The following is a 25097-nucleotide window of genomic DNA, read 5'->3' on the forward strand; positions in this document are numbered from 1 at the left end:
TACTTTATGCAAGATCATTGAAAAATGTTTGTATGCCTCGTTTGAAAATGAAGAGCTTTGGTATGCTTCCATGGTCTCCTATTATTTTTATTATTCACTTGAGTGCCTTTAAAGGAAAAACATAACCTAATGAACCTGAACTCTTTACTTCACCACCCACTTCCTCTTTTTGTTGATTAACTTACATATAGTTTGACATGTTTTGCTGTCATGTGAGTGCTGTTTTGCGGCCTGTCGTAGATTTGGCACTTCAGTGGGTTGACCGTGAGTGACGCTCATCCGCTTTAACTCTATGACGGTTTGTTCTGTTGACACTCTGTCTCTTGCTCAGCTATTCCCCTGTTTCCGATTTTTCGCTCTTAAAGATTGTGCTCCTGGCTGCATGTTTATGAAAATTGGTTTGTTTTTTTCCTTTGGACCCCATGTGCACAGACAGTTGCTTGTTTCCACAGGGAGCCATCCCAGGGTTGGGGGGTGCTACAATGGGGAGCCGGGGCATTTCTGCCGGTCAGCAGAGAAGGGAGAGGCCAGTGTGACCTTCCCAGCCCGAGTTTGAATGGTCCTATGGAAAACTCCAGCGTGCAGTTCACTGCTGATTCAGTCACAGGCCTTCAGGGCCAGGCGGCCTGTGCCAGTCTTATCCCCTGCTGAGCTCCGAGCATGTTGAGTTTTTATTATTACAGAGAAGAAGGAAACTCACTTCCTGTCGTCTCAGGGCACAGCCTAGTTCTGATGCAAAGGGAACTGTTTTCGGATGGAGACACTAGGTACTACCTTCACTCTTTCTTTTCTTCTCTGTCTTGCTCTGTGCCTTGGTATGTTAGGACCGTGGGGATGCCCTCTGTTGAGATGTTGAGACCATGAATGAATCATCCCAAAAATATTTAGACAAAGCGGCTACGAAAACCAGAGCTCTAGTTCCGAATGAAACAGCTCTGGGGAAATGTGAGCCTGGTGGTGTGTTTACTTTCATGCTGATGAATGTCTGCAGGCAGATAGAGCTACTGGGAATCCTATTCATGGTGATGCTTTAGAAAATTAATTGCAGTGGGCTTCTTGCATGCTTATATTCCTTTCCAAATATAGAAAGGCATAATTCACATTTTGAGTAGCCTGGGGGATCCATAAGAGGATAAAACCTGTATTTATCCACTCCAGTGATGGGGAAAATTATACTTGCACCCAGAGTGGATTGTAAAAATCCGTTGTACTCTTTCTAAGGTTTTTCACTTCTTTGTAAAGTAGGCAGAATATTTTTATCCTATAATGTTTTCTGATACAAGTTGCTGTAGGCTCTTCAAGGAGGCCTTTTTATCTAAATAATCATGAGAGCTTGGTTATAATTTTTTGACTCTTGAGTTTGTTGTAGTGAAAATGACTGAGTTGAGCTCACACTGTGAAATTAGAAGTTGCAAGAAATGGCTGTCTACCGAAGAAGTTAGGACAGTCTGGTTCCTTCCTGATAGTTGATGCTGGCATTATTTGTGTTCCTAGCAGAGATTTATGCTTATCTGAACACGTCTGGAAACAAAGATAATGGTACTTGCCCATATTGGCAAGAAAACTCAACATGAAGAAAGAGTTGGGATGGTTAGGAAGCACTGGATTCAACCTGCTCTGTTAATTAACTTTCCTTTGCATTTTAGTGCACACTGAAGTGCACTGAATAAGTCATTCTACCATGATATTGTAGTGTGTTGTGATCTTGCTTGTCTGGTCCTGAGCATAGTGATTTAGCAGCCAGGTTTCTTTTTTTAAATCTGCAGTGAATTGTGGAACACAGAAGCTTTTAAGCGGATTTAGAACTTTCAATTCACTGCTCTGGTTTATCTTGGACTTTGCACTTAATGGCAGATTCTAAAACAAGAATCAGATGTTTCTTCGCAAAGTAATCTTAGTAAAAGTCTTCAGAATGTAAAAAGGGCCAAAGTAAAGGTAGTTGCATCAGCAGTTAGCAAAGAGAGGAAAAAGAGGAGGATGGATAGAATGGGCAGTGATAAACTCTGGAGGAAAAAATACCCTGACCAGTTTTACTTGCCTTATCTTTCTTTGCCTCTCGTCTGCACTTTGCAGAATCAGTGGGATAATGATTGTTAATTCAATTTGTAAAGCGTAAGCCTATAAAAATACTCGTACTTCTTCATGGTGACTTAAAAAATATCTGAAGTGGTTCCTCCACCGTTTGTATCGTTCATCAGCTTCCGAAGAAAGACTTATTCCCATTGATCTGGACTTGAAAGAATCTTAGCGGCCTTTTCCTCCTGCCTCCCCTTTTGGCAGGGTACAACAGTTCTCACATGCTTCAACATCTTCTGCTGTGAGGTCCTAGGAACCTGGAGAAACAAGAACAGCCACTTTTAGAAAATCATGTCTTTGGGGATGATCGCCAGCTGAAGAAGTTTCTAATCTGAACCTTTGAAAGCATTTTATTTTCTTTCTTATTTCCTCCCCAGCTCCCACCCCTGGGAGAACCTGCTGGGCTGAGCTATGGACTGTTGTCTTCTTTGTGCCATTGGCTAATTAATTAGCACAGTCTCCTGGGAGCCCTTGAGGCCCTTTCTGCTGTCCAGTAGCAGTTGTTTATCTGATGATCTGCTCGGTTCCAGCAGCTGATTTCCAAACAGACAGTAACTCTGTTTGCTGCTAGGACTGGGATTACAAAGCATGCCTCCTCTGACTGTGCTGAGAGTGAATTACTGCTCACACCCAGGCTGCCCCGGGGACTCTACACAGTTTGTTACAAAGGAAGGAGACTCTAAGGATGACACTGCCTGCTGGGGCATTTCCTGGAAGGATTTTGGTGGTGGCATTAAAGGAATTTCCGTTTAATGTTCAGCTTAGCGGTCACTGCTAGGAGACCTTGCAGGTTTCATGGAGAGTTGTAAATTGCCCCGGTGGCCCTAAATACACCTCAATGCTGCAGAGGGGCACCTTCCAGAGTCTGTGCTTCCTGAGGTATGTCAGGTTCCATCTTCTGTCCAGGAACCAAGGAGCCAAAAGGCTGTGCACAGCTGGAGAGGTGTTTGATACAGTGGAATGAGCTGGTGTTCTCTGCCCCACACGGGAGTGCACATCGGCACCGTGCAGGAATGTGTGGCCAACATCTTCCATCAACTTCTCCGCTTCCTCGGGCTCTGGAAGTAGGCGAGGGGCTTGAAACAAGATCAGAGACAGCAATGAAAGGTCAGAGCCAAGAGGGCCCATGCAGTGGACAGACAGGCTTTTGTCTTGACCCTCAAGCTTCAGAGGGTCCGAGATGCTCAGACCCTCTGCTGCTGGCATTGTTCTGCACGTTGCTTTTGTTCTGTGCTTAACGCTGCTTACTGGAGATCGTCCCAGGAAAATGCCCACGCCTGACCTGAGACTCATTCTGTAGGTCTAGAGCAAAGCACAGGAATCCGAATTTTAACAAAGATGAGAAACTCTGGAATAGGAGACTTGGTGTTACACCTCGGAATGAATCTAGGCTCTATTCCTCTCTAGCTTTGTAATTTTGGACAAGCTGATTTCATCTCTCTGTGAAATGGAGTTAATACCTCATAGAAGATTAAATGAGATAATATATGTAAAGCGGTAAATGATGAAAAAGTGACATTATGTATTGATTCTTGTTGTTATTGCTGACACAGAGGAGTAAGAAATTTAGAAGACTAGGCAGAGGGATAAAGTCACAGTGAAAAATAGAAAAATGGGGCGTCTAGGGAGCCCTCTTAATTAGCACAAAAAATTATGAATCCAGTGATCTTCAGAATAAGCCAGATCTTGAAATCCATTTATAGCAAGCAAGTGACTTTTAACTATTAAATGGTAATTATTAGTTTAGCGTTTTGAATAACTTATTTGCGTGTAATAAAAAAGTTACACAGTCAGAGTTCTTTCCACTCTTGCTTGCTGTTTGCTCCCAGCTCCCTGTAACACAGATAACCACTCGGAAAGACGGACATAATAATGAACCAGCGTCATTGTCGGAAGTAAATACCCAAGATTCGGTGTCTGACGGCCACGGAAAACTAGGACACAGACACACAAATACTGAGGTTCAGAGTGGAAGTTTAATAAGCAAAAGAAAGAGAAGACCTCTCTGCTGCAGAGAGAGGGGTCCAAGAGAAATGGGTTGCTGGTTCCACAGTAGAATGCAAGGAGTTTCATAGATGAGCTTGAGGAGGTGATGGCTGATTTACATAGGGCGCAAAAGATTAGTTGGACCAGGTGTGCCTTTTGCATAGGGTGTGAAAAAGCTGGCCGCCCCACCCTCATCTTTTATTACAGCTGCTTCTCCACCTGGCCAGTGCCATGTTACCTGTTTCCTTACTGTACACATGGTGACAAAGAAAAGGGAAGATGGAGCCTCCCTGTTAAACATACCTGGCCCTTAAGTAGCCCTTTTCTGTTGGCACAGCTGCTGGCGTTCACCCGTGCAAGCTTCTAGCTTGCTTATCTGTGTCTGCAGCTCGATTTTTGAGGCTGCTCTTTGTTAAAAAAAAAAAAAAAAAAGAAATGACTTGGGGGCTGCTTTTTGTTAAAAGGGAAATTCTGTGGAGGACTCTTATACTCTTACTATCTGCCTAAATAATTTCTGTCTCCTGTATCAATAACAGTAATAATCATGATGTTTATTTACCACTTACAACAGGACACACACTGTTCTAAATGCTTTGTGAATATTAACTTGTTTACAAGCTCTGAGCTAGATGCTGTTATTTTGTCCTTTTAACAAATGAGGAAGCACAAGCACAGAGAGGTTAAGTAACTTGCCCACAGTCACACAGCTATGTGGTAGAACAGGGATTCAAATCCACGCAGTCCAGCCCCTGTCATGGATTTATCCACTGCACCATCCTTCCAGTGTCTCTTTATGCAGATACAAGCAAATCTAAACATATTTTCTGTTCCTCTCAGTTTTTTTCACAAGGTAGCACACTGCTGTCATTGTTCTGCACTTTGGTTTTGTTCTGCACTTAACACGAGTTATTGGAAATTGTCCCGCATCAGAACATAAAGAGCTTCCTCATTCTTGTTTACAGTACTATGTGATTTTGATTAAAGAACCCTCCCTTTATGATCCAACCTGGTTATTGTGGGAGCGCGTGACTAATTGAATAAGCTTATGTCTGCCAGATAGCTCTTGTAATTGAGGTGTGCTATGAAGGTTCAACATTGGAAATGGGAGAGTCGGGGGAAATGAGGGAAGAAAACTTATTACTCCAAAAATGTTTCCACGTAGTATTAGGTCTCCCACCTGAAAGAAATACTCGAGCAAAAGAGTTGTCCTGCATTCCTGCAGAATCAGCAGGAAGCGGCTGCCCTGAATCAACTCCCTCAGAAATCTGTTCTCTTCCTATATGTGAACTTTGAGCCTAATGAGACTGTACCTAATGAGTGTCTCTGCAGCAGCCTTGCAACAAGAACTGGTAAAATGGAAGTGCGGGTACCAGTGTGCCCCTCCCTCACCTGCCCCTGACATGTCCTGCTGGTCACCAGGCAGGATGGCAGCTCCATTTAGCTGATCTCCACCTAAACTGGAGGTGGCCCAGGGCCTCTGACTGTGGTGTGTCTTCAGCAGGAAACGCTCTTCACTCATTCACAAAACACTGTTGGGCACCTGCTATGTGTCGGGCACTGTTGTAGAAGCTGGGGAACTGCAGTGAAGTAGTCCAGGTCCTGCCCTCATAGAGTTTATACTCTAGCAGGAGACAATATAGCTCTAATTTGAGATCAGGTGACGAATTTAAAAGTTAAAGCAGGGGCCGGTGCGGTGGTTCACGCAGCCTGTAATCCCAGCACTTTGGGAGGCCGAGGCGGGCAGTTGACCTGAGGTTAGGAGTTTGAGACCAACCTACCCAACATGGTGAAACCCCATCTCTACTAAAAATACAAAAAAAATTACCCGGGCATGGTGGTGTGCGCCTGTAATCCCGGCTACTCCGGAGGCTGAGGCAGGAGTGGGAAGGAAAAAGTGGATATAATAAGGGCAGTAACTCATGTAGGCCCTGCGGGCTGTGGTCAGGACCCTGGAGTTCCTTCCCCACATGTGAGAAAACCACTGGATGGCTCTGGGCAAGGAACTAATCTGACTGGATTTATCTTTTTTTTTTTTTTTTAAAGTACAGGGTCTCTGTTGCCGAGGCTAGAATGCAGTGGTGCGATCTCGGCTCACTGCAGCCTCTGCCTCCCAGGCTCAAGTGATCCTCCCACCTCAGCCTCCCAAGCAGCTGGGACCATAGGCGTGCACCACCATGCCTGGCTTTATTTATTTATTTGCATTTTTTGTGGAGACCAAGTTTCTCCATGTCACCCAGGTTGTTGGAACTTCTGGCCTCGTGATCTGCCCACGCTGGCCTTGGAAAGTGCTGGGATTACAGGTATGAGCCACCACACCTGGCCTTACCATTTTTAAAAGCTCATTTTGGAGAGAAGCCAGTTAGGAGGCAATGGTGGACATCAGGTCAGAAGATGATGTAGCTTGAGCCTTCCAGGGTCCTGGCCTGAGGGAGCAAGCAGCATGATGCCCAGTGAACTAGGGTTGTTGCGTGCAGAAACAAGAGACCAAGGGACAGTGGCCAGCTCCACTGGGTAGGAACCATCGTGGGTGCCCTGGGTCCTGCCATGCCCTATGATCCTCCGCAAGCAGGTCTGAGCTGTGCAGGGGAGAGCTGCACCAGAGCTGGGGCCAACAGGCCAGCAGGGACACCCTGAAGGCTTCTGAAACCCTGGAACAGAGTTTCACAGGGAGCCCTGGGAGGGCTTTAAGTGGTGATGGTGGGATCTGGTTTCTCTTTTTTTTTTTTCCTTTTTTTTTTTTTTTTTTTTTTTTCTAGACAGAGTCTTGCTCTGTCACCCAGGCTGGAGTGCAAAGGCATGATCTCGGCTCACTGCAACCTCCGCCTCCCGGGTTCAAGTGATTCTTCTGCCTCAGCCTCCCTAGTAGCTTGGGATTACAGGCACACGCCACCACGCCCAGCTAATTTTTGTATTTTGTAGAGACAGAGTTTCACCACGTTGGCCAGGCTCGTCTTGAACTCCCGACCTCAGGTGATCTGCCCGCCTCAGCCTCCCAAAGTGCTGGGAATACAGACATGAGCCACCGTGCCCAGCTTGATTTCTCTTTTTAAAGGAACACTCAGGGTCACAGGAATCTTGGGTGAACATTACCCACTCTCCTCCTCCATCCCCACATTTCTCTTATCTATTGGCTTTGTTCTGCCCAATCTTTGCCAGTCTGTCCTCTTGGCTCCTCAGGCCACATGGTAAAACATGGCAGTCACCAACTCTCATTTTAATCACCTTGACGGAGACTGACCCATTTTCTCAATTTCAGTTCTCAAATTCCCAGGGAAGAGAGCTGATTGGCCCAGCCTGGGGATCAGGTGCCCCCTGGACCAATCAGTGGTAGCTGCAGGGTCAAGTGGGCCGGATGGCAAATCACTTTCTACCAATATGGTGGCTCTCATTGTAGCCTCAAAGGGAGAATGGGGATGAAACGGATATAATCCCCGGGAAAGAAGGTACCCCAAAACAACACAGCTCTTAGGTGGAAACCTAATCTCTTAGACTCTCGTTCTTGCTGAATATATCTATAAGCAGTGGACTTTTCGTCCCTCTCCCCCTTTTTTTCTGATGCTTTCCTCCTGATGCCTTCTAGACAATCATTTGCACCTTTTCTTTGTCTCCAGTTACATGCTTTAATCTAATCATCAGGGTTTGCTTCTTCAAAGTTAAGCTATGGACAGAGTTTTCCCAAAGCCAGCTCTTCTTAGGAAGATGAATTCAATGGGGTTGAATTGATAGTCACTCACAAACACACATCTGTGGTCTGGGAAGATGTGGGTTTAACAAAAAGCTATTCTGGTTAGAAGGAAAAATTAATATTGACTGACTCAAATCCAGAAAGAGGAAGCAGATACCAAGTTCATTTTGAAAAATAAGAGTTCATTTTAGGGGCAGACTAGCTAAGTTCTTTTGCTTAGAAGGAGAAATTAATATTGGCAGACTCAAATCCAGAAGGAGGAAGCCGATATTAAGTTCATTTTGAAAAATAGGAGTTCAATTTAGGGGCAGGCTAGGTATCACCCTTTTTAGATATTTACCAGGACGGAGGACCATATTTCATATTCAATTTTAAGGTACTTTTCATAACCATGGACAGTGTTTTCTTAAAGTGTTTATCTTTCTTCCTCTGTTGTGTTCTTTTTATGTAACCAGTTAATTTTCCAAATTTTATTCTGATAGAACCAGAGTCCTTTTATTTTTCACATAACATATCTAATTCTGTTTTTCTCATAAAGGATGCTTGCTAGTTTTGTTTTGCTCATCACTGAGGATGAGCTAATGACAGCTTTAAAAAAAATCCCAGCTTGTTTTTTACTTTGATATCATCATTGAGATCCATCCCACAGAAGAAAGAAGTAGGACTTTATCTCTGAAAGGATTTTAGTGCATAAACTGTGACTTCCAGCCTGCTAGACTTCATGCTACTCTTAGGATCTTTGAATAGCCTTGAATTAGCTGCAGGATCCAGGAAGTTAGCTCTGAAATTCAGTTGACATGTTAAGAACCTACTTTAGGCCAGACACAGTGGCTCACACCTGTAATCCCAATACTTTGGGAGGGCAAGGCGGGTGGATCGCCTGAGGTCAGGAGTTCAAGACCAGCCTGGGCAACATGGTGAAACCATGTCTACTAAAAATACAAAAATTAGCTGGGCGTGGTAGTGCACGCCTATAATCACAGCTACTCAGGAGGCTGAGCATGAGAATCGCTTGAACCTGGGAGGAGGAGGTCGCAGTGAGCTGAGATCGTGCCACTGCACTCCAGCCTGAGTTACAGAAAGAGACTCCATCTCAAAAATAAATAAATAAATAAAAACTCTACCTATTCAGTGTTCTTTTCTTTTATCCCATTCTAGTGTTTTCTGAAGGGTTGTGGAGAGCACTGGTTGAAGCCCACCCTGAAACTACCTTGGTAGAGGGGTTAACTGGGCTAGGAGACCTAATTTCAGAAAGGTCACAGATTATATTCCACCCTCCACAAAAGTAACCTGGAAGATGAGTAAGTCCTGTCCTGAATTTTAGTATCAAAAACAGTGTTTGTTCAAAGAAAAAATAGTCTAGTAGAGAAAGTACACCCTTTGGGGTCAGATCACCAGGAATCACATACCAACTCTGAACTTGAATTTTCTTATCTACACAAAGGCAGCCTGGCTGTGAGAACATGCAGTGATTTTATAAAGCTCCTGGGCCATAGGTGGCAGGTACTAATAAGAAATAGCTACGTAAATATACTTCTTTTGGACTTATGTACTATTTTTGCATTGGTTGCCTCTGCTTTTGAGGTCTTACTCAAGAAATCTTTGCCCAGACCAATGTCCTCGAGAGTTTCCCCAATATTTTCTTCCGGTAGTTTCATAGTTTCAGGTCTTAGCTTTAAATCTTTTGTCCATTTTGATTTAATTTTTGTATATGGCAATAGTTAGGGGTCCAGTTTCATTCTTTTGCATATGGTTATCTAGTTTTCCCAGCACCATTTATTGAAGACATTTTCCTTACCCCAATGTATGTTCTTAGCCCCTTTGTTGAAAATGAGTTTACTGTAAATGCATAGATTCATTTCTGGATTTTCTCTTTTTTTTCCCATTAATCTGTGTGTCTGTTTTTATGCAAGTCCCATGCTGTTTTGGTTAGTATAGCTTTGTAGTATAATCTGAAGTCAGGCAATGTGATTTCTCCAGTTTTGTTCCTTTTGCTCAGGATGGCTTTGGCTATTCTAGGTCTTTTGTGGTTTCACATAAATTTTAGAATTTTTTCTTCTATCTCTGTTGAAGAATGTCATTGGTATTTTGATAGGGATTGCATGGAATCTGTAGATTGCTTTGAGCAGTATGGAGATTTTATAACAATTTTAATTCTTTGAATCCATGGCCAACTGCCTGGATTTGGACTTGCTGTGCCCTCTCACAACCCTGGGCTAGTTACTTCCCTACCCCAAGCCTCCGCAGCTCATCCTTAAAGGGGGTTACAATGATATCTGCCTCCCTCTCTGAGTTGCTGTCAGAATTCAGTGAGGACATGCAGATGAGAGTTTTAACAATATCCAGGCCCCTAGTAAGCACTGACAAATGTTAATTATTATTGTTACTTGTAAAATGGGCATGATTATCCCCCCTCTACCTACCTCTGAGATGCCTATCAAAGACCAGAGATTTTATGTGTTTGAAAAGCTGTGCACACATATTTTAAAAAGTACAGAGAACACTGTCAATAGCAGTCATTAACAGGGTGGCAATAAGGAAATCCTATTGCTGCCTGAATAATATGTCCTTGAACAGTGCAGAAACTCCCTTTGCTGATATATCTCCAAGGGGCAGGAGGTGGGGAGAATTCACAGGAAGTACCTGCTGCCATTGCACCTCCCATCTAATTTTGTGATGATCATGAAATGCTTCACCTACTGCATGCAACTGACTGCGTTACATGAGAGGAAGCTGGTGCTCTGCAAAGGGTAACAACTCACTGGATCAGGTCACATGGGCAGGTGGACGCAGAGCTCCGACTAGCCCCAAGTCCAGCGCTCTTTTGTGTTGCTTCTTTGTGGAAGGAAATGTGAAGAAAACCCAGCGTCACCCTGTAAACCAGACAGAACACAAAACAGCGGAGGAGCCCAGAGAAGGCAAAACAGATTCAGGACCATTTCTCTTTTAAAAGTAAAATGGCCACATGGAAGAAATTTGACTTTCCAAAAGTGGAGGATAAAGTCATGTTCAAGGGGAAAAACAATACAGCATCTGCAGCTTAGACATACAGAGCTCCTCTGTAATTTGGAGTAAGATAGGAGTGGGGGCGGAGAGGGGGAAGGCCGTGTCCTTTCAGAGATTCTGAGAAACTCCAACCATAGAAGTCCATGACAACTCAAGTGCAGTACCCTTGACCCCATGTTTGTCAGGTAACAAGCTGGGTTTTGACTTTTATTTTGCTGCTTCTAACTCTGGCTAGGCTCCGTGGGAGAAAGGCAGGCAGATCATTCTAGCAGATACTCTGGGGGACAGGGTTGCGGACTTGGACCTGCCCATCACTAGCTGGGTGACCTGGGACAACCCCGTCTCCCTGTGGACCTCAGTTTCCATATCTGTCAAATGAAGTGGATATGATTCTATTCATTCATTTATATAACAGATATTTACTGAGCAACTTATATGCTGGGCATCGTTCTCCCTATTGGGGATTCAGTGATTTTCGGAACAGAGAAATGTCTTCCTCCTGGAGCTCACATTGGCATGGATGGCTGGCAAGATGGCTTCCCACCCTCATTGGAAATGTGTCCCTCTGCCCGCTCCGTAGTGCCTCATGCCCCACCACAGTGCCTACCTGCCAGACTTTTGGCAAACTGGACCACCAGTTGTCTGGAGATTGGAAAGAGCCTACTTTTTTGTTGTGATCCTTCTGTGCCTTTTTCCCCCTTTTAATGTAAATGTTATTAAAACATAACATCCACATAGAACGTGCATATACTGATAAATTTTCACCAACAGAAACACACGTGTAACCAGCACCCGTACCAAGAAACAAAATATGACTCACCCTCAAGAAAGACCCCGTGTCCGTCTGGTCTCTGATCTCCACCGTGGGGAAAACCATCTCCAGATTTCTGATCCTAGCTGTTAGTTTTGTTCTTTTTAACTTTGTGTATACCCTTTTGTATGTCAGTTCTTTCACTCACTGTTACATTTGTGAGGTTTATTCACGTTGCTTCACATTGCGGTGGTTTGTTCCTTCTCGTGTAGTATTTCATTAGATGAACATTCAACAATGTGTACGTTTGACTGCAAATGGACGTACGGATTATTTTCTGTTGGAGGCCATCGCTGAATGGTATTGCTGTGAATGGACCCGTCTTGGTGAACGTGTTTACTTTTCCCAGGGGAGTTGCTCTGGCATAGGTTATGTATACATTCTATTTCAGTAAATTCTGCCGGTTTTCCACGATGGGTGTACAAAGTAGGTTCCCACCAAGCAATGTTTGTTAATCCAAGGGGCTGAACATTTTGCGTCTTTTACACTGTAGCCATTCTGGTCAGCTTGTACTGGTGTCACATTGTGATTTTAATTTGCATTTCTCTGGCATCTAATAAAATTTGCCAGGGGACCCTGTTCCACTTAAACATGACAATTAAACAGAGCCGTCTGTCCACGCCAGGTCTTTTCTTCAAGGATATTGCAGTTTTCTTAGGCATCCCCCCTTTCATGCCAGTAGTAAAATGAAGAGGCGATACTATACACACTTCCACAGCCCCTGACTATGGAACTTTGTATTTCCCCAGTAAGAAGAAGAAAAATGTCTCAGGGCAATCCATCAAGACCACCCGGGACCGAGTGCCTACATATCAGTACAACATGAATTTTGAGAAGATGGGCAAATGCATCATAATAAACAACAAGAACTTTGATAAAGTGACAGGTAGGTATGTGGGCGTGGGTTAATCTTTCTGGTTCCCTTTCATCTTCTCCTATTTGTATCAAACATTTATGGGATAAATGCTGCACCCCCCTACTGTGGCAGACAGCCCCTCTGAAGGCGGGGTTGCTGTATCCAGGGGAAAGGGTTGTGTGGAAATGGAGAACGTTCAGTCTAAGGTCCCACCACGTGTATTAGCTGACGCGGGGCTTTGACCAAAGGGCTGAGAATCCAGGAGAGCCTTGGCTTTGATGGGAGCTGAGTGTTACCAGGAGGCTCACCTGTTGTGGCAGCCTGCACTGTTAGCCTCCCCTTTGAGTTTGCTTCAGTTCATTTAAATTGTGGCCTTGGAAGGCGTTGCATATACTTGGAGTGTTTCTGCTGCAGCTGGCGCCAGTACATTTAGCGCCCGGCCCACTGGTACCCGCATGTGGTATTCAGCCAGGGGATGCTCACCTGTGGACTCGTTACTTGATTCCCACAGGTATGGGCGTTCGAAACGGAACAGACAAAGATGCCGAGGCGCTCTTCAAGTGCTTCCGAAGTCTGGGTTTTGACGTGATAGTCCATAATGACTGCTCTTGTGCAAAGATGCAAGATCTGCTTAAAAAAGGTAAGCGCTGCCAGGAGTGGTGACTCACGTCTGCAATCCCAGAACTTTGGGAAGCCAAGGTGGGAGGATCCCTTGAACCCAGGAGTTCAAGACTAGCCTGGGCAAAATGGCAACACCTTATCTCGAAAATGGTTGTTTGTTTGTTTGTTTGTTTTTTAATTAGCCAGGCATGATGGCATGCACCTGTAGTCCCAGCTACTTGGGAGGCTGAGGTGGAAGGATTGCTTGGGCCTAGGAGGTCAAGGGTGCAGTGAGCCATGATCACACCATTGCTCTCCAGCCTAGGTGACAGAGTGAGACCCTGTCTCAAGAAAAGAAAAGTTCAGCCCTTACCACCCCTCCATCTGTCTTCTTCCTGCACCCAAGGGAGGCGATCCTCCCACCGTGGCCAGGCCCATCTCAGGAGGATGCCTGTGCAGGGCAGAGGAATTTCAGTGTGAGAAACCTCCCTCCCTCTTGACCAGTCCATAGCTGTCCTGGGGTAGGCAGGTTTCTTTCAGGAGCCTTCAGTCTCTGTAAAAAGATGAAATCAGCTGAAAGTCCAGCAAGAGAAATAGATTCTTTATGTACAGAATGGTCACAATTTCAAAAGACTCATTCCTGGGAAGTAACAAATCCATGTCATCCTTCCCAGAATGAAGTGTAAGTGTAAACTTTTCCCTTGTGGTGGATAGAGAATAATAATTCCCATATACTTTAGAACTATGTTATTTTTTATATAGCATGTTCACTAAGTTATTTCATTAGATCTTTAACAGAAGCCCTGCAATGTTGGGCAACAGAATATTATGCTTATTTTATCAATGTAGGGGCGGGCCACGTGCGGTGTCTCACTTGTAATTCCAGCAGTTTGGGAGGCTGAGATGGGTAGATCACCTGAGGTCAGGAGTTCGAGACCAGCCTGGCCAACATGGTGAAACCCCATCTCTACTTAAAAATACAATAATTAGCCAAGTGTGGCCTTGGAAGGCATTGTATATACTTGTAATCACAGCTACTTGGGAGGCTGAGGCATGAGAATCACTTGAACCCAGGAACCCGGGAGGCAGAGGTTGCAGTGAGCCAAGATGGCACCACTGCACTGCAGCCTGGGTGATGGAGCAAGACTCTGTCTCAAAAAATAATAATAATAAAATAAAAAATAAAAGAAGGGGTGGAGCTTCAGAGAGGATGAACGATACACTGAAGGGTGCAGTTAGTAGGGGCAGAACTGAAACCCACACTCTGGTCTTCTGACTCCAGGACAAACGCGTTTCCTATTATACCGCCGTCTCTAATGGATGCCACCTAGCGTATTCTGGCATTTAGGACAAGTGTTTGAAAGTAACATCCTATCAATTCATTAGACACAGACCCACAGGAAGTGTATAGGAACACAGTCTAAATCACTGCTGTTTTTGTTAACGTCGCAGCTAAAACAAAAAAAGTCCCCACCATCTTTTTTCTTTTAAACTAGGTGTTTTTCCTAATTTCCTCCAACTTGACTCTTACAAGCTTACCTTTTGTACCCTAGTAGGTCATGTCCTAGACCAGACTAGAAGTCAGGAGTCTGAGATCTGGGTCTGGCCCAGGTTCTAACAGGCAACCCAGGCAAGGCAACCACATCGTCCTGATTTTTTTTTTTTTTTTTTTTTTTGCTTTCCTGAAAGGCAGATTATGATACCAGCTCCTGCTGTTTCTTAGGGATGGAGTGAGGAAGCTTATGAGCCAAGAGGAATTTTGTGAGCATGCTTCGAGAAGTATAATGGCCCAGATAGGCATATGAACTTGTCCCAGTTGTAGTTTCTGTTTGTTTTTTGTTTTGTTTTGTTTTGTTTTGTTTTGTGTGAGACGGAGTCTCGCTCTGTCGCCCAGGCTGGAGTGCAGCGGTGCAATCTCGGCTCACTGAAACCTCTACCTCCCGGATTCAAGCAGTTCTCCAGCCTCAGCCTCCCAAGTAGCTGGGATTATGAGTGCATGCCACCATGCCCGGCTAATTTATTTTTATTTTTATTTTTATTTTTAGTAGAGACAGGGTTTCACCATGCTGGCCAGGCTGGTCTCGAACTCCTGACCTCGTGATCCGCCTGCCTTGGCCTCCCAAAGTGCTGGGATTACAGGCGTGAGCCACTGCGCCTGGCCGTTTCTGTTCTTTTGAAAGGTGATTCATTCTGCCCAAGCCCAGGGCATGTCACAATCAGAGAATTCTTGTTTATTGTCCTATGAAACTAGTAAAGCATTTATTTTTTCTGACTTTACATGCAGTCAGTTCCAGTGAAGACAAAACTTCCATTTTCTAACTGTCCTAATTTGTGTAATCTTAAAATAAGCTAAGAACTCCAACTTTCATCACCATTGCCTTATACCTCTACTATCAAAACTAATACAAGAATCACTGTGCAGATGATGCAAAGTGTCTTGGTAATTCGAATGGGAGAGGCCACTCTTGCTCTGCCTGGAACTGGTGAGGTAGCTGGATTTCACAGTGTCCTGGGCTTGAAAAACGGCCCCAAGGCTCCAACGTGTCGTACCACCTTTGGAGAAGGTTATGAAACCTCTCCGAGATTCCATTTTTTTTAAATCTGTGAAATAAAGATAAAAGAGGCCTACTTCCAGTCCTGTAGGAATTAAAAATAACTCATGTAAAGTTCCTAGATCAGTGTCTGCACGTAGTATTTGCTCAAGAAATTCTAAATATTATTCCTCCCCCTCATTAATCATAGAGAAGAAGAAAGGATATGTATATTAGCTAGTTATGGGCTGGTGCAAAAGTAATTGTGGTTTTTGGCATTAAAAGTAATGGTTAGTTACCCTCTAGCTGGTTAGTTAGTATCACAGAGCCTTTGGTGAGTTCTAGCTGGGCCAGCTGGCTACATGGTTTATGATTCCTCTCCTCAGTATCCTAAATGGACAGCCAATCTAGCATTTTTATTTATTTTTCTTTAATTTTCTTTAGTTGTGGTAAAATATACAATATAACATAAAATTTACCATTGTAACCATTTTTAAATGTATAGATCAGAACAACATTCACATGGTTGTGTCACCATCACCACCATCCATCTCCAAGCTTTCTTTCATCTTCCATAACTGAAACTTTATCTCTGTTAAACACTAACTGGCTATTTCCCCTTTCCTCCAGCCCCTGGCAACCACCGTTCTATATTCTCTCTGTGATCTTGACTACTCAAGGTACCTTCTGAAAGTGGAATCATGCAGTGCTTGCCCTTTAGTGACTGGCTTATTGCACTTAGTATAATATTTTATTCTCTTTAACAAATACTTGCATGATGCTTATTATGTTTCAATGTACAGATAAGGAAACCAAGGCACAAAATGATTCAGTAACACTCCTGATGTCACAAAACTAGCCAACAGCAGGGCCACACCTATCAGCCCCCATACATTGTACCTATCCCTGTCTCTTAACTTCTTAGATAAGTCTGATCCTTTGAAAGGAGCCCAGTCCCCAGCTCCTCTCCTCCCCACTCTTGTACCCCTCTAGTAGTCAGAGGCAGCTGCCAGGCTGCCTCTGGAAATGCTGCATCTGAGGCCCCCCAGAACTTACACCTTAACTCTTCAATGTTCGTATTGTTTGCCTGCAGCTTCTGAAGAGGACCATACAAATGCTGCCTGCTTCGCCTGCATCCTCTTAAGCCACGGAGAAGAAAATTTAATTTATGGGAAAGATGGTGTCACACCAATAAAGGATTTGACAGCCCATTTTCGGGGGGATAGATGCAAAACCCTTTTAGAGAAACCCAAACTCTTCTTCATTCAGGTAACCTCTTTTCAATGCCACTACACTTGAAAATGGGAAAAGATTATAGACTGACAGGGATGGCATCATTTTTACAAATCCAAATGCTGTTTCCGTATTCAAATTAGGGTTTAATTTTTCTATCTCTGAATGGTTAGCATATGTGTTTCCACTGGATCACAAATTATGAAAGTTTCTTTTTTTTTCTTTGAGATGGAATCTCGCTCTGTCACCCAGGCTGGAGTGTAGTGGCGTGATCTCGGCAGACTGCAACCTCCACCTCCCAGGTTCAGGCGATTCCCCTGCCTCAGCCTCCTGAGTAGCTGAGATTACAGGCACGCACCACCATGCCTGGCTAATTTTTGTATTTTCAGAAGAGATGGGGTTTCGCCATGCTGACCAGGCTGGTCTCAAACTCCTGGCCTCAAGTGATCCACCCACCTCAGGCTTCCAAAGTGCTGGGATTACAGGTGTAAGCCTCCATACCCAGCCACAAATTATGAAGGTTTCTTTAAGACATTGCAATACTTTTATTTGCTTTGCTTAGTAATTTGACACACATTCATTCATTTATCTGTTCATCACATTATCATTGAGCTCCTAAGTATGCCAGACACAGTTCTAGGTATTGGGACACAGCAGTGAACAGGACATACATTTCTGCTCCCAACTGCGTGGAATGATGTCTACTTTGATACTTAGGCTTGCCGAGGGACAGAGCTCGATGATGGCATCCAGGCTGACTCGGGGCCCATCAATGACACAGATGCTAATCCTCGATGTAAGATCCCAGTGGAAGCTGACTTCCTCTTCGCCTATTCCACGGTTCCAGGTATCACGTCCATTGTCTGCCAAGCATACTTTAGTCCATTCCGTCATCAAAACACAGACTTGGGGGCAGTATTCGTTTCCTCTTGCTGCAGTAATGCATTACTACAAACACCGTGGCTTAGAATACACAAATGTATTATCTTGCCGTTCTGGAGGTCAGAACTCCAAGACAGGTTGTCAGGGCTGCATTCCTTCTGGACGCTCAAGGGAAAATCCATTTCCCAGCCTTTATGTGGCGTGTTAGAACCGCCTGCATTCCTTGGCTGTGGCCCCTTCGTTCATCTTCAAAGCCAGCACCTTGTCATCTCTCTGACTCTTCTGTCGTTAACAGTGCTCGCTTTCTGACCACAGCTGAGAAAGGATGCCTGTGATTAGATGGGACCCACCTGGATACCCCAGGCTCATCTCCCCCATGTCAGTCCGATACCCTTAACCACATCTGCAAAGTCCTTTTTTCCACATAAGGTTTTATGTTCATAGGTTCCAGGGTTAGGGCATGGACATCTTTGGGCACCATTATTCTGCCTACCACAGAAATGCATTCACTTTTCTCTCCAGGAAAGCTGATTTATTTATTCATAAATAAATGAATGATTTATTCATTCATAAATAAATAAATGAATGATTTATTCATTCATAAATAAATGAATGATGTGTTCATTAATAAATGAATGATTCATAAATAAATGATTTATTCATTTATTATTAGTAGTGTTTTGGAAATTATAAGGACACACATTTCTATAGTACTTTACAATATAGAGTGTCTTGCATGTATTTTTTCTCATATACAATAATACCATAAGTATTTAGGGGAAGTGTTATTCCTGTCCTGATTTTACAGATAAAATAAAATAATTTTTAGTTTGGATGAACCTAAGTGATACGCCTAAGGTCAGGGAGAGATTTCAGTGCACAGTAGAGCTGTGGCTCAGCCAAGGTTCCTTTACACTGCAGCCTGTACACAGGTACCAGAAAATGCCAGCAATGGGCACACCCCCTCACTATTTACCGAGCACCTCATTTGACTGAGTCTGTTCAATGAAAGTCGTTCCTTTGTTTTGGGTACAAACCAGCACTAAGTTAGAATTTTCCCAGCTGTAATAGTAGTTGTGTCAAGTATTTGGCACCAGGGTACTGGTTACAGTAAATAGGTTGATGTGTTTGGAAAACCAGCTCTGGCAGGATCTACAGATGGGATTTTGTGAGAGCGATAACTTCACAAGTTTTTAAGGATGGCGTAAGATAGAAAATAATTTGGTCTTTCTGCTCCTGAGAGGGAGGAGGTGTAATGGGGGCTATGTCTGTGTAAACAAACCCAGTGGTAGAGTTGTAGGTGCTCTGAGCAAGGAGGCAGATGAGAAAAGCTATGTTAAAAAGGAGCTGCTGGGCCGGGCGCGGTGGCTCACGCCTGTAATCCCAGCACTTTGGGAAGCCGAGGCAGGTGGATCACAAGGTCAGGAGATTGAGACCATCCTGGCTAACATGATGAAACCCCATCTCTACTAAAAATACAAAAAAAAAAAAAGAAAATAGTGGGGCATGGTGGCGGGCACCTGTAATCCCAGCTACCCGGGAGGCTGAGGTAGGAGAATGGCGTGAACCCGGGAGGTGGAGCTTGCAGTGAGCCGAGATCGTGCCACTGCACTCCAGCCTGGGCGACAGAGTGAGACTCTGTCTCAATAAAAAAAGAAGCTGCTGTAACTGAGCCTAAAATTCCAAACGACATGGGTAAGAGAAGGGCTTGTCGACGGAGTACTGAGGGGCCGGATAGCCCAGTGCATTTGGTAAAACTCGGGGCTGGATCGCAGCGTATATCAGTCTTCTTGGGCTGCTATAGCAAAATACCTTAGACAAGGTGGCTTAAACAACAGACATTTATTTCTCTTAAGTTAGGGAGGCTGGGAAGTCCTACATCAAGGTGTCGGCTAAGTCACTTTCTGGTGAGGGCTCCCTTTCTAGCTCATAAATGGTCACCTTCTTGCTATAGCCTCATATGGCAGAGATTGAGAGCAAGAATGAGTGAGGTCTCTCGTGTCTCTTCTTATAAGGACACCAATCCCCTTGGATCAGAGCCCTACCCTAGTGACCTCATCGGACTTTAATTACCTCCATAAAGACCCTGCCTCTAAACACAGTCACATTATGGAGTGCAGCTTCGATAAATGAATTTTGGGAAGACATAGTTCAGTCCATAGCATTGGATGTGACAGGGCATGGCCAGGATCAAACCAGGACAGGTAGGCAAGTGGCCCTGTCATGGCGGGCCCTGTGTGCTGTGTCAAGCAGCCTGAACTTGACCCAGATAAAGTGGTGCAAGCAAACTGTTTTAGGTTAGGGAGTTATAGGATGAGATTTGTCCTCCCAGGGCATCAGGCTCTCCTGGCCCTGCCCCTCAGACAGTTGGGCATTCAGCTTCCTCGTGCCTCTGGATTTCTTCAGCAAGGTCCAACTCTACTCCCATGTACCCCAGCAGCAGGAACACATCTCAGAAATCTTCAAGGTTCCCTGCAAATTCCTTCTCTAGTAGATTTGGATTCGAAAGTAGCACTGACCCCCAAAGGGTAGTGAGGAGTTCCAGAGTTATGGAATAGACCTCCAGCATTTCCTTTGGAAGTCTGCATGTGCAGATCTGTTTCACACTCATGTATCTGATATATATCAGGTGGGTACCTCCATCAGGCTAACACAGGAGAGTACCCTGGCACCATCCACCAAGGCTGGCCCTTAGTGATGTTGTCTGTCATAGGATTTCCGTAGTGAAGTACCCAAAGCATTTTCTAGCATCTTCATGCCAACCCTCTAAATCTCAGATGTTTGCTCTCTGAGCACACCAGCATAATTCTCATTAATGACTTGTGTGCAGAGTAGAGTGAAATCATTTCTGAAAAGCAGGTGTAAAAGCCCCATAGAGTCAGTCTCATTGGTGAGTGGAGCAGCTGTCAGAATTAGCTGATTTGATTATCTCCTTTCTTTCCTGTTGAAGGCTATTACTCGTGGAGGAGCCCAGGAAGAGGCTCCTGGTTTGTGCAAGCCCTCTGCTCCATCCTGGAGGAGCACGGGAAAGACCTGGAGATCATGCAGATCCTCACCAGGGTGAATGACAGAGTCGCCAGGCACTTTGAGTCTCAGTGTGATGACCCACGCTTCCATGAGAAGAAGCAGATCCCCTGTGTGGTCTCTATGCTCACCAAGGAACTCTACTTCAGTCATTAGCCATATCAGGGGTGCATTCTAGCTGAGAAGCAATGGATCAATCACTAATGAATCAGATTTTTTTTTTTTTTTTTTTGATGCTCTTGAAGTATTCAGAAATTCTCCAGAATTTTCATTTCGGGAAAATGTATTGATTCAACAGGGAAGAAACTTTCTGGTGCTGTCTTTTGTTCTCTGAATTTTCAGAGACTTTTTAAATAATGTTATTCATTTGGTAACTGTGTAACTTTCTCTTAAGATTAATTTTCTCTTTGTATGTCTTTTACCTATTAGACTTAATACATGCAACAAAAGTGACCTCTGGAGAAAGCTTGTGGCTGTGTCCTCTGTAATTGGTGGTAACAGTGGTAGGCAGAGTCATGTTTGCACTTGGCAAAGAGAATCCCAGTATTTGACAAAACACAGCCAAGGGGATATTTACTGACCTTTATTGCAGAATGTGGGTATTGAGTGTGATTTGAATGATTTTTCACTGGCTTAGGGCAGATTTTCATGCAAAAATTTCCAGATAAGAGGAGAAAAAGCTAAATGATTCTGATATGTATCCATCAGGATCCCGTCTGGAAAACAGAAACCATTCTAGGTGTTTCAACAGAGGGAATTTAATACAGGAAATTGACTTACATAGATGATAAAAGAGAAGCCAAATAGCAAGAAGCTGTTAACACACCCAGGGCTGTGACGATAATGGGAAGAGGTTTGGTTTCCTGAGTCTAGTAGTAGGATCATCCAGAGGAGCTGGAACCATGGTGGGGGCTGCCTAGTGGGAGGTAGGACCACTAATGGATTGTGGGAAGTGGAGCCATGACAAGGACAAAGCCACTGCCTGAGATGGATTGAACTGAGTCAGATACAGAGAATACCTTGGTCTCACCTCTCCTGCCCTCACATCTTCCACCAGCACCTTACCGCCCAGGCCTACCTGGAAGCCACCTTACCAAGGGCCTTGGAAGAGCAAGGGACAGTGAGGCAGGAGAAGAACAAGAAATGGATGTAAGCCTGGCCCATAATGTGAACATAAGTAATCACTAATGCTCAACAATTCATCCATTCAATCATTTATTCATTGGGTTGTCAGATAGTCTATGTATGTGTAAAACAATCTGTCTTGGCTTTATGTGCAAAATCTGTTAAATCTTTAAAATATATCTGGAACTTTTTAGATAATTCCAAGCCTTATTTTGAGTAAATATTTGTTAATTTTAGTTCTATAAGTGAGGAAGAATTTATGGCAAAGATTTTTGGCACTTTATTTTCAAGGTGGTGTTATCTTTTGAAATCTTGATAAATGACTGTTTTTTTCTGCCTAATAGTAACTGGTTAACAAACAAATGTTCATATGTATTGATTAAAAATGTGGTTGCTTAATTCCTAACCTGTCCGGTTTGCTTTCCTTTTGAAGTCATTTATGACAATGGAGAAATGAGAAAACAGGGTAAGAATTGACCCTATTGGCTGGACGCAGTGGCTTACGCCTGTAATCCCAGCACTTTAGGAGGCCGAGGTGGGTGGATCATTTGAGGTCAGGAGTTCGAGACCAGCCTGGCCCACATGATGAAACCCCACTTCTACTAAAAATACAAAAAAATTAGCTGGGAATGGTGGTGGGCACCTGTATGTAGTCCCAGCTACTCAGGAGGCTGAGGCAGGATAATCGCTTGAACCCAGGAAATGGAGGTTGCAGTGAGCCAAGGTCGAGCCACTGCACTCCAGCCTAGGCGACAGAGTGAGACTCTGTCTCAAAAAAAAAAAAAAAAAAAAAAAAAAAAAAAAAGATGAAGAAGAATTGACCCTATTGACTTGACCTCAATATATAATATAATGTTTTTGAAGTTAGTACACTAATAAGTAAGTAATTACTTGGGAAGCCAGGACTCTTCACATAAAGGGTTAATCAACTTAGAAAGATGTTTGTGATGGGCTGCCATTTATTAATTTTGGCAGTAAAATCAGATAACATAAAAGTATCTTTCAAATAAGAAAACTAATTTTGGGTGCATTTATTAGACTTGTCCCTGGTTTTCTGCCATCTAAAATATTCCAAATGTTCAAAATTGGAGATCATAACAAGCATCCACACTGCTATTCCCAGAATTCTCAGGCTGTTCTTTGGAAAATAAGCTATCTAATAAAGGTCTCTATCACAGAAATCAAAGGGCCTAAGAGCATTGCAATTTGAAGTAACACCATACAATCTAGTTATTTGCCTTTTAACCTTCATTAAAGGGAAAGAAATGCTCCCAAGTATCAGGATTAATTTTTCCTGAATTTTCTGGGAAGTTATAGCTTACAGACAATGAATATTACCTTTCATCCCTTAGACTTTTAATAAAGTCTTAGTCCTTGAATACTTCCATGGGCAGACACTTATTTATTGAGATCAGAAATCTGAGTTCAACTTGGAAATGTGTTCAGTCATACCACCTTCATTCTAAACTTTCCAGACTTTTTATATTCCAAAATTCTGATGACAAGTTACCCTAAAGGAGAGCTCAGTCCTGATGAATATACAATCCCAATCGTTGTTCAGAACCCCAGTTCCTCCTCGCAGGAGTATCAGACAGGGCGCTGCCCTTGTCCTATGGGAAGACAGTGCAGACTACAGCATTCCCACTGGCTTTATGAGCTCAAAGCTGGATTTCTGTTTGGATTTTCATTTTCTTCAAGGTGCCATTAGGTTATTTAAGTTTTTAGTTATCGGGTCAGGCACGGTGGCTCATGCCTGTAATCCTAGCTCTTGGGAGGCTGAGGCGGGCAGACCACTTGAGGTCAGGAGTTTGAGACCCGCCTAGCCAACATGGTCAAACCCCATCTCTACTAAAAATACAAAAATTAGCCAGGCGCAGTGGTGGACACCTGTAGTCCCAGTTACTCCGGAGACTGAGGCAGAAGAATAGCTTAAACCTGGGAGGCGGAGTTTGCAGTGAGCTGAGATCTTGTCACTGTACTCCAGCAACAGAGCAAGACTCCATCTCAAAAAAAAAAAGAAAAGAAAAAAGAAATATTTTTTTTTTAGATGTTTTAACTATTAATACATTCACAGACAGCTTTGGGCTCTGCCCTGGCCTTTTTGTCTGAGCAAATTCCCACAAGCTGTCATCAGCCCAATGTGTTTATGAATTGCTACGAATCGGTCTGAAAGTCCTGCGGTCACTGAATTTACATGATTTAAAACCTCGAGGGAACCAAGGCCTCTCTGTGAGAAAGGAAATGACATCCACCAAAATGCCCTAGACACTGGCTGACAAATCCCTTATTTTGCCCAGTCGTGCAAATCTGAAGTCACCTGAAATCTTTCATTACCAGCTACTCTGGTGAGCAAGGATTGATTGCCTTCGACTTCCGGGAAGCACAGCATTTTTGCCAGCTTTTCCTCTTTCAGGCCCTTTTCCGGAAAACATCTGGCCAGGTAAGAGGCTGTGTTGGTCATCAGTTTATGGCAACAATTCTTCTGTGTTAATTAGCCACTGGACAAATAGCAGCAGCCCAGGTATCCTGAAGAGTTCTTCGAAGACATGCAGATCAGAAAGCTACTTTACACTGTGTGCCTTGTAAATGTTTTCGTGTCTTGCAACACTGAGCGAGTGCCTGGACTGGCCACATCAGCATCCCCTGGGAGCTTGTCAGAAATGCAGACTCTCAACCCCGCCCCAGACCTACTCAACGTGAATCTGCGTTTTAACCAGATTCCCAAGTGGTCCATGTGTACATTACAGTTTAGGAAGCTCTATTTTGAGGGCAAGGACCATGTGTGTGTGTATATATATACATATATGTATACACACACACACACATTTTGGTCTTCCCTCTGCACTGAACATGGAGGTGATAGTACATACCTACAAAGAATTAATAAAACAATATTTCGGAGCTTTCATGGAAGACAGATTTTCAAGCTCTCGTAATCTCTTTTAAAACTCCACGATACCCTTAAAGTATATAGTACACTTTTTACTTTCTTTACCCATCTCCCTGTTAAATAAGCCTTTGCTGCATAAAAGGATTATATGATCTCAAAGTGTCTGTGAATGTGAATTGCAGCCTTTAAAATGTTTTCATAAACATAATGGGATTAAAGGAGCCATTTCTTGCATGTTTTTGTTGGTGGCAGAACTGCTGAGCATTGAGGCTTCAGAGCTTGTCTTTTCCACCCGTCCTGTCCCCAGAGCCCAGTGGACACTAGAGCCAGTGTGCCCTCAGGCCATAGGTCACCTTTTTGTTAGACCTCAGGGCTTTGTTTTGGATCAGGTG

At 43.8% G+C, this 25097-nt stretch overlaps 1 protein-coding gene across 4 annotated transcripts in view; it reads left to right on the forward strand.

Annotated features, from left to right (window-relative positions):
* CASP7 (caspase 7) overlaps window positions 1-22221 on the forward strand; it is a 52032-nt gene extending 29811 nt beyond the window's left edge. For all 4 annotated transcript variants that reach the window (XM_015456708.3, XM_005566472.4, XM_045361575.2 and 1 more), the window contains exons 3-7: window positions 12314-12450; window positions 12932-13060; window positions 16645-16820; window positions 17502-17631; window positions 20617-22221. In XM_015456708.3, the coding sequence (XP_015312194.3) occupies window positions 12314-12450; window positions 12932-13060; window positions 16645-16820; window positions 17502-17631; window positions 20617-20846 (802 nt within the window). In that variant the 3' untranslated portion in view covers window positions 20847-22221. The remainder of the gene's footprint in view (window positions 1-12313; window positions 12451-12931; window positions 13061-16644; window positions 16821-17501; window positions 17632-20616) is intronic.
* Window positions 22222-25097: the final 2876 nt, after the last annotated feature.

The sequence above is a fragment of the Macaca fascicularis genome, chromosome 9 (assembly GCF_037993035.2).
Source record: "Macaca fascicularis isolate 582-1 chromosome 9, T2T-MFA8v1.1".
Classification (NCBI taxonomy): Eukaryota; Metazoa; Chordata; class Mammalia; order Primates; family Cercopithecidae; genus Macaca; species Macaca fascicularis.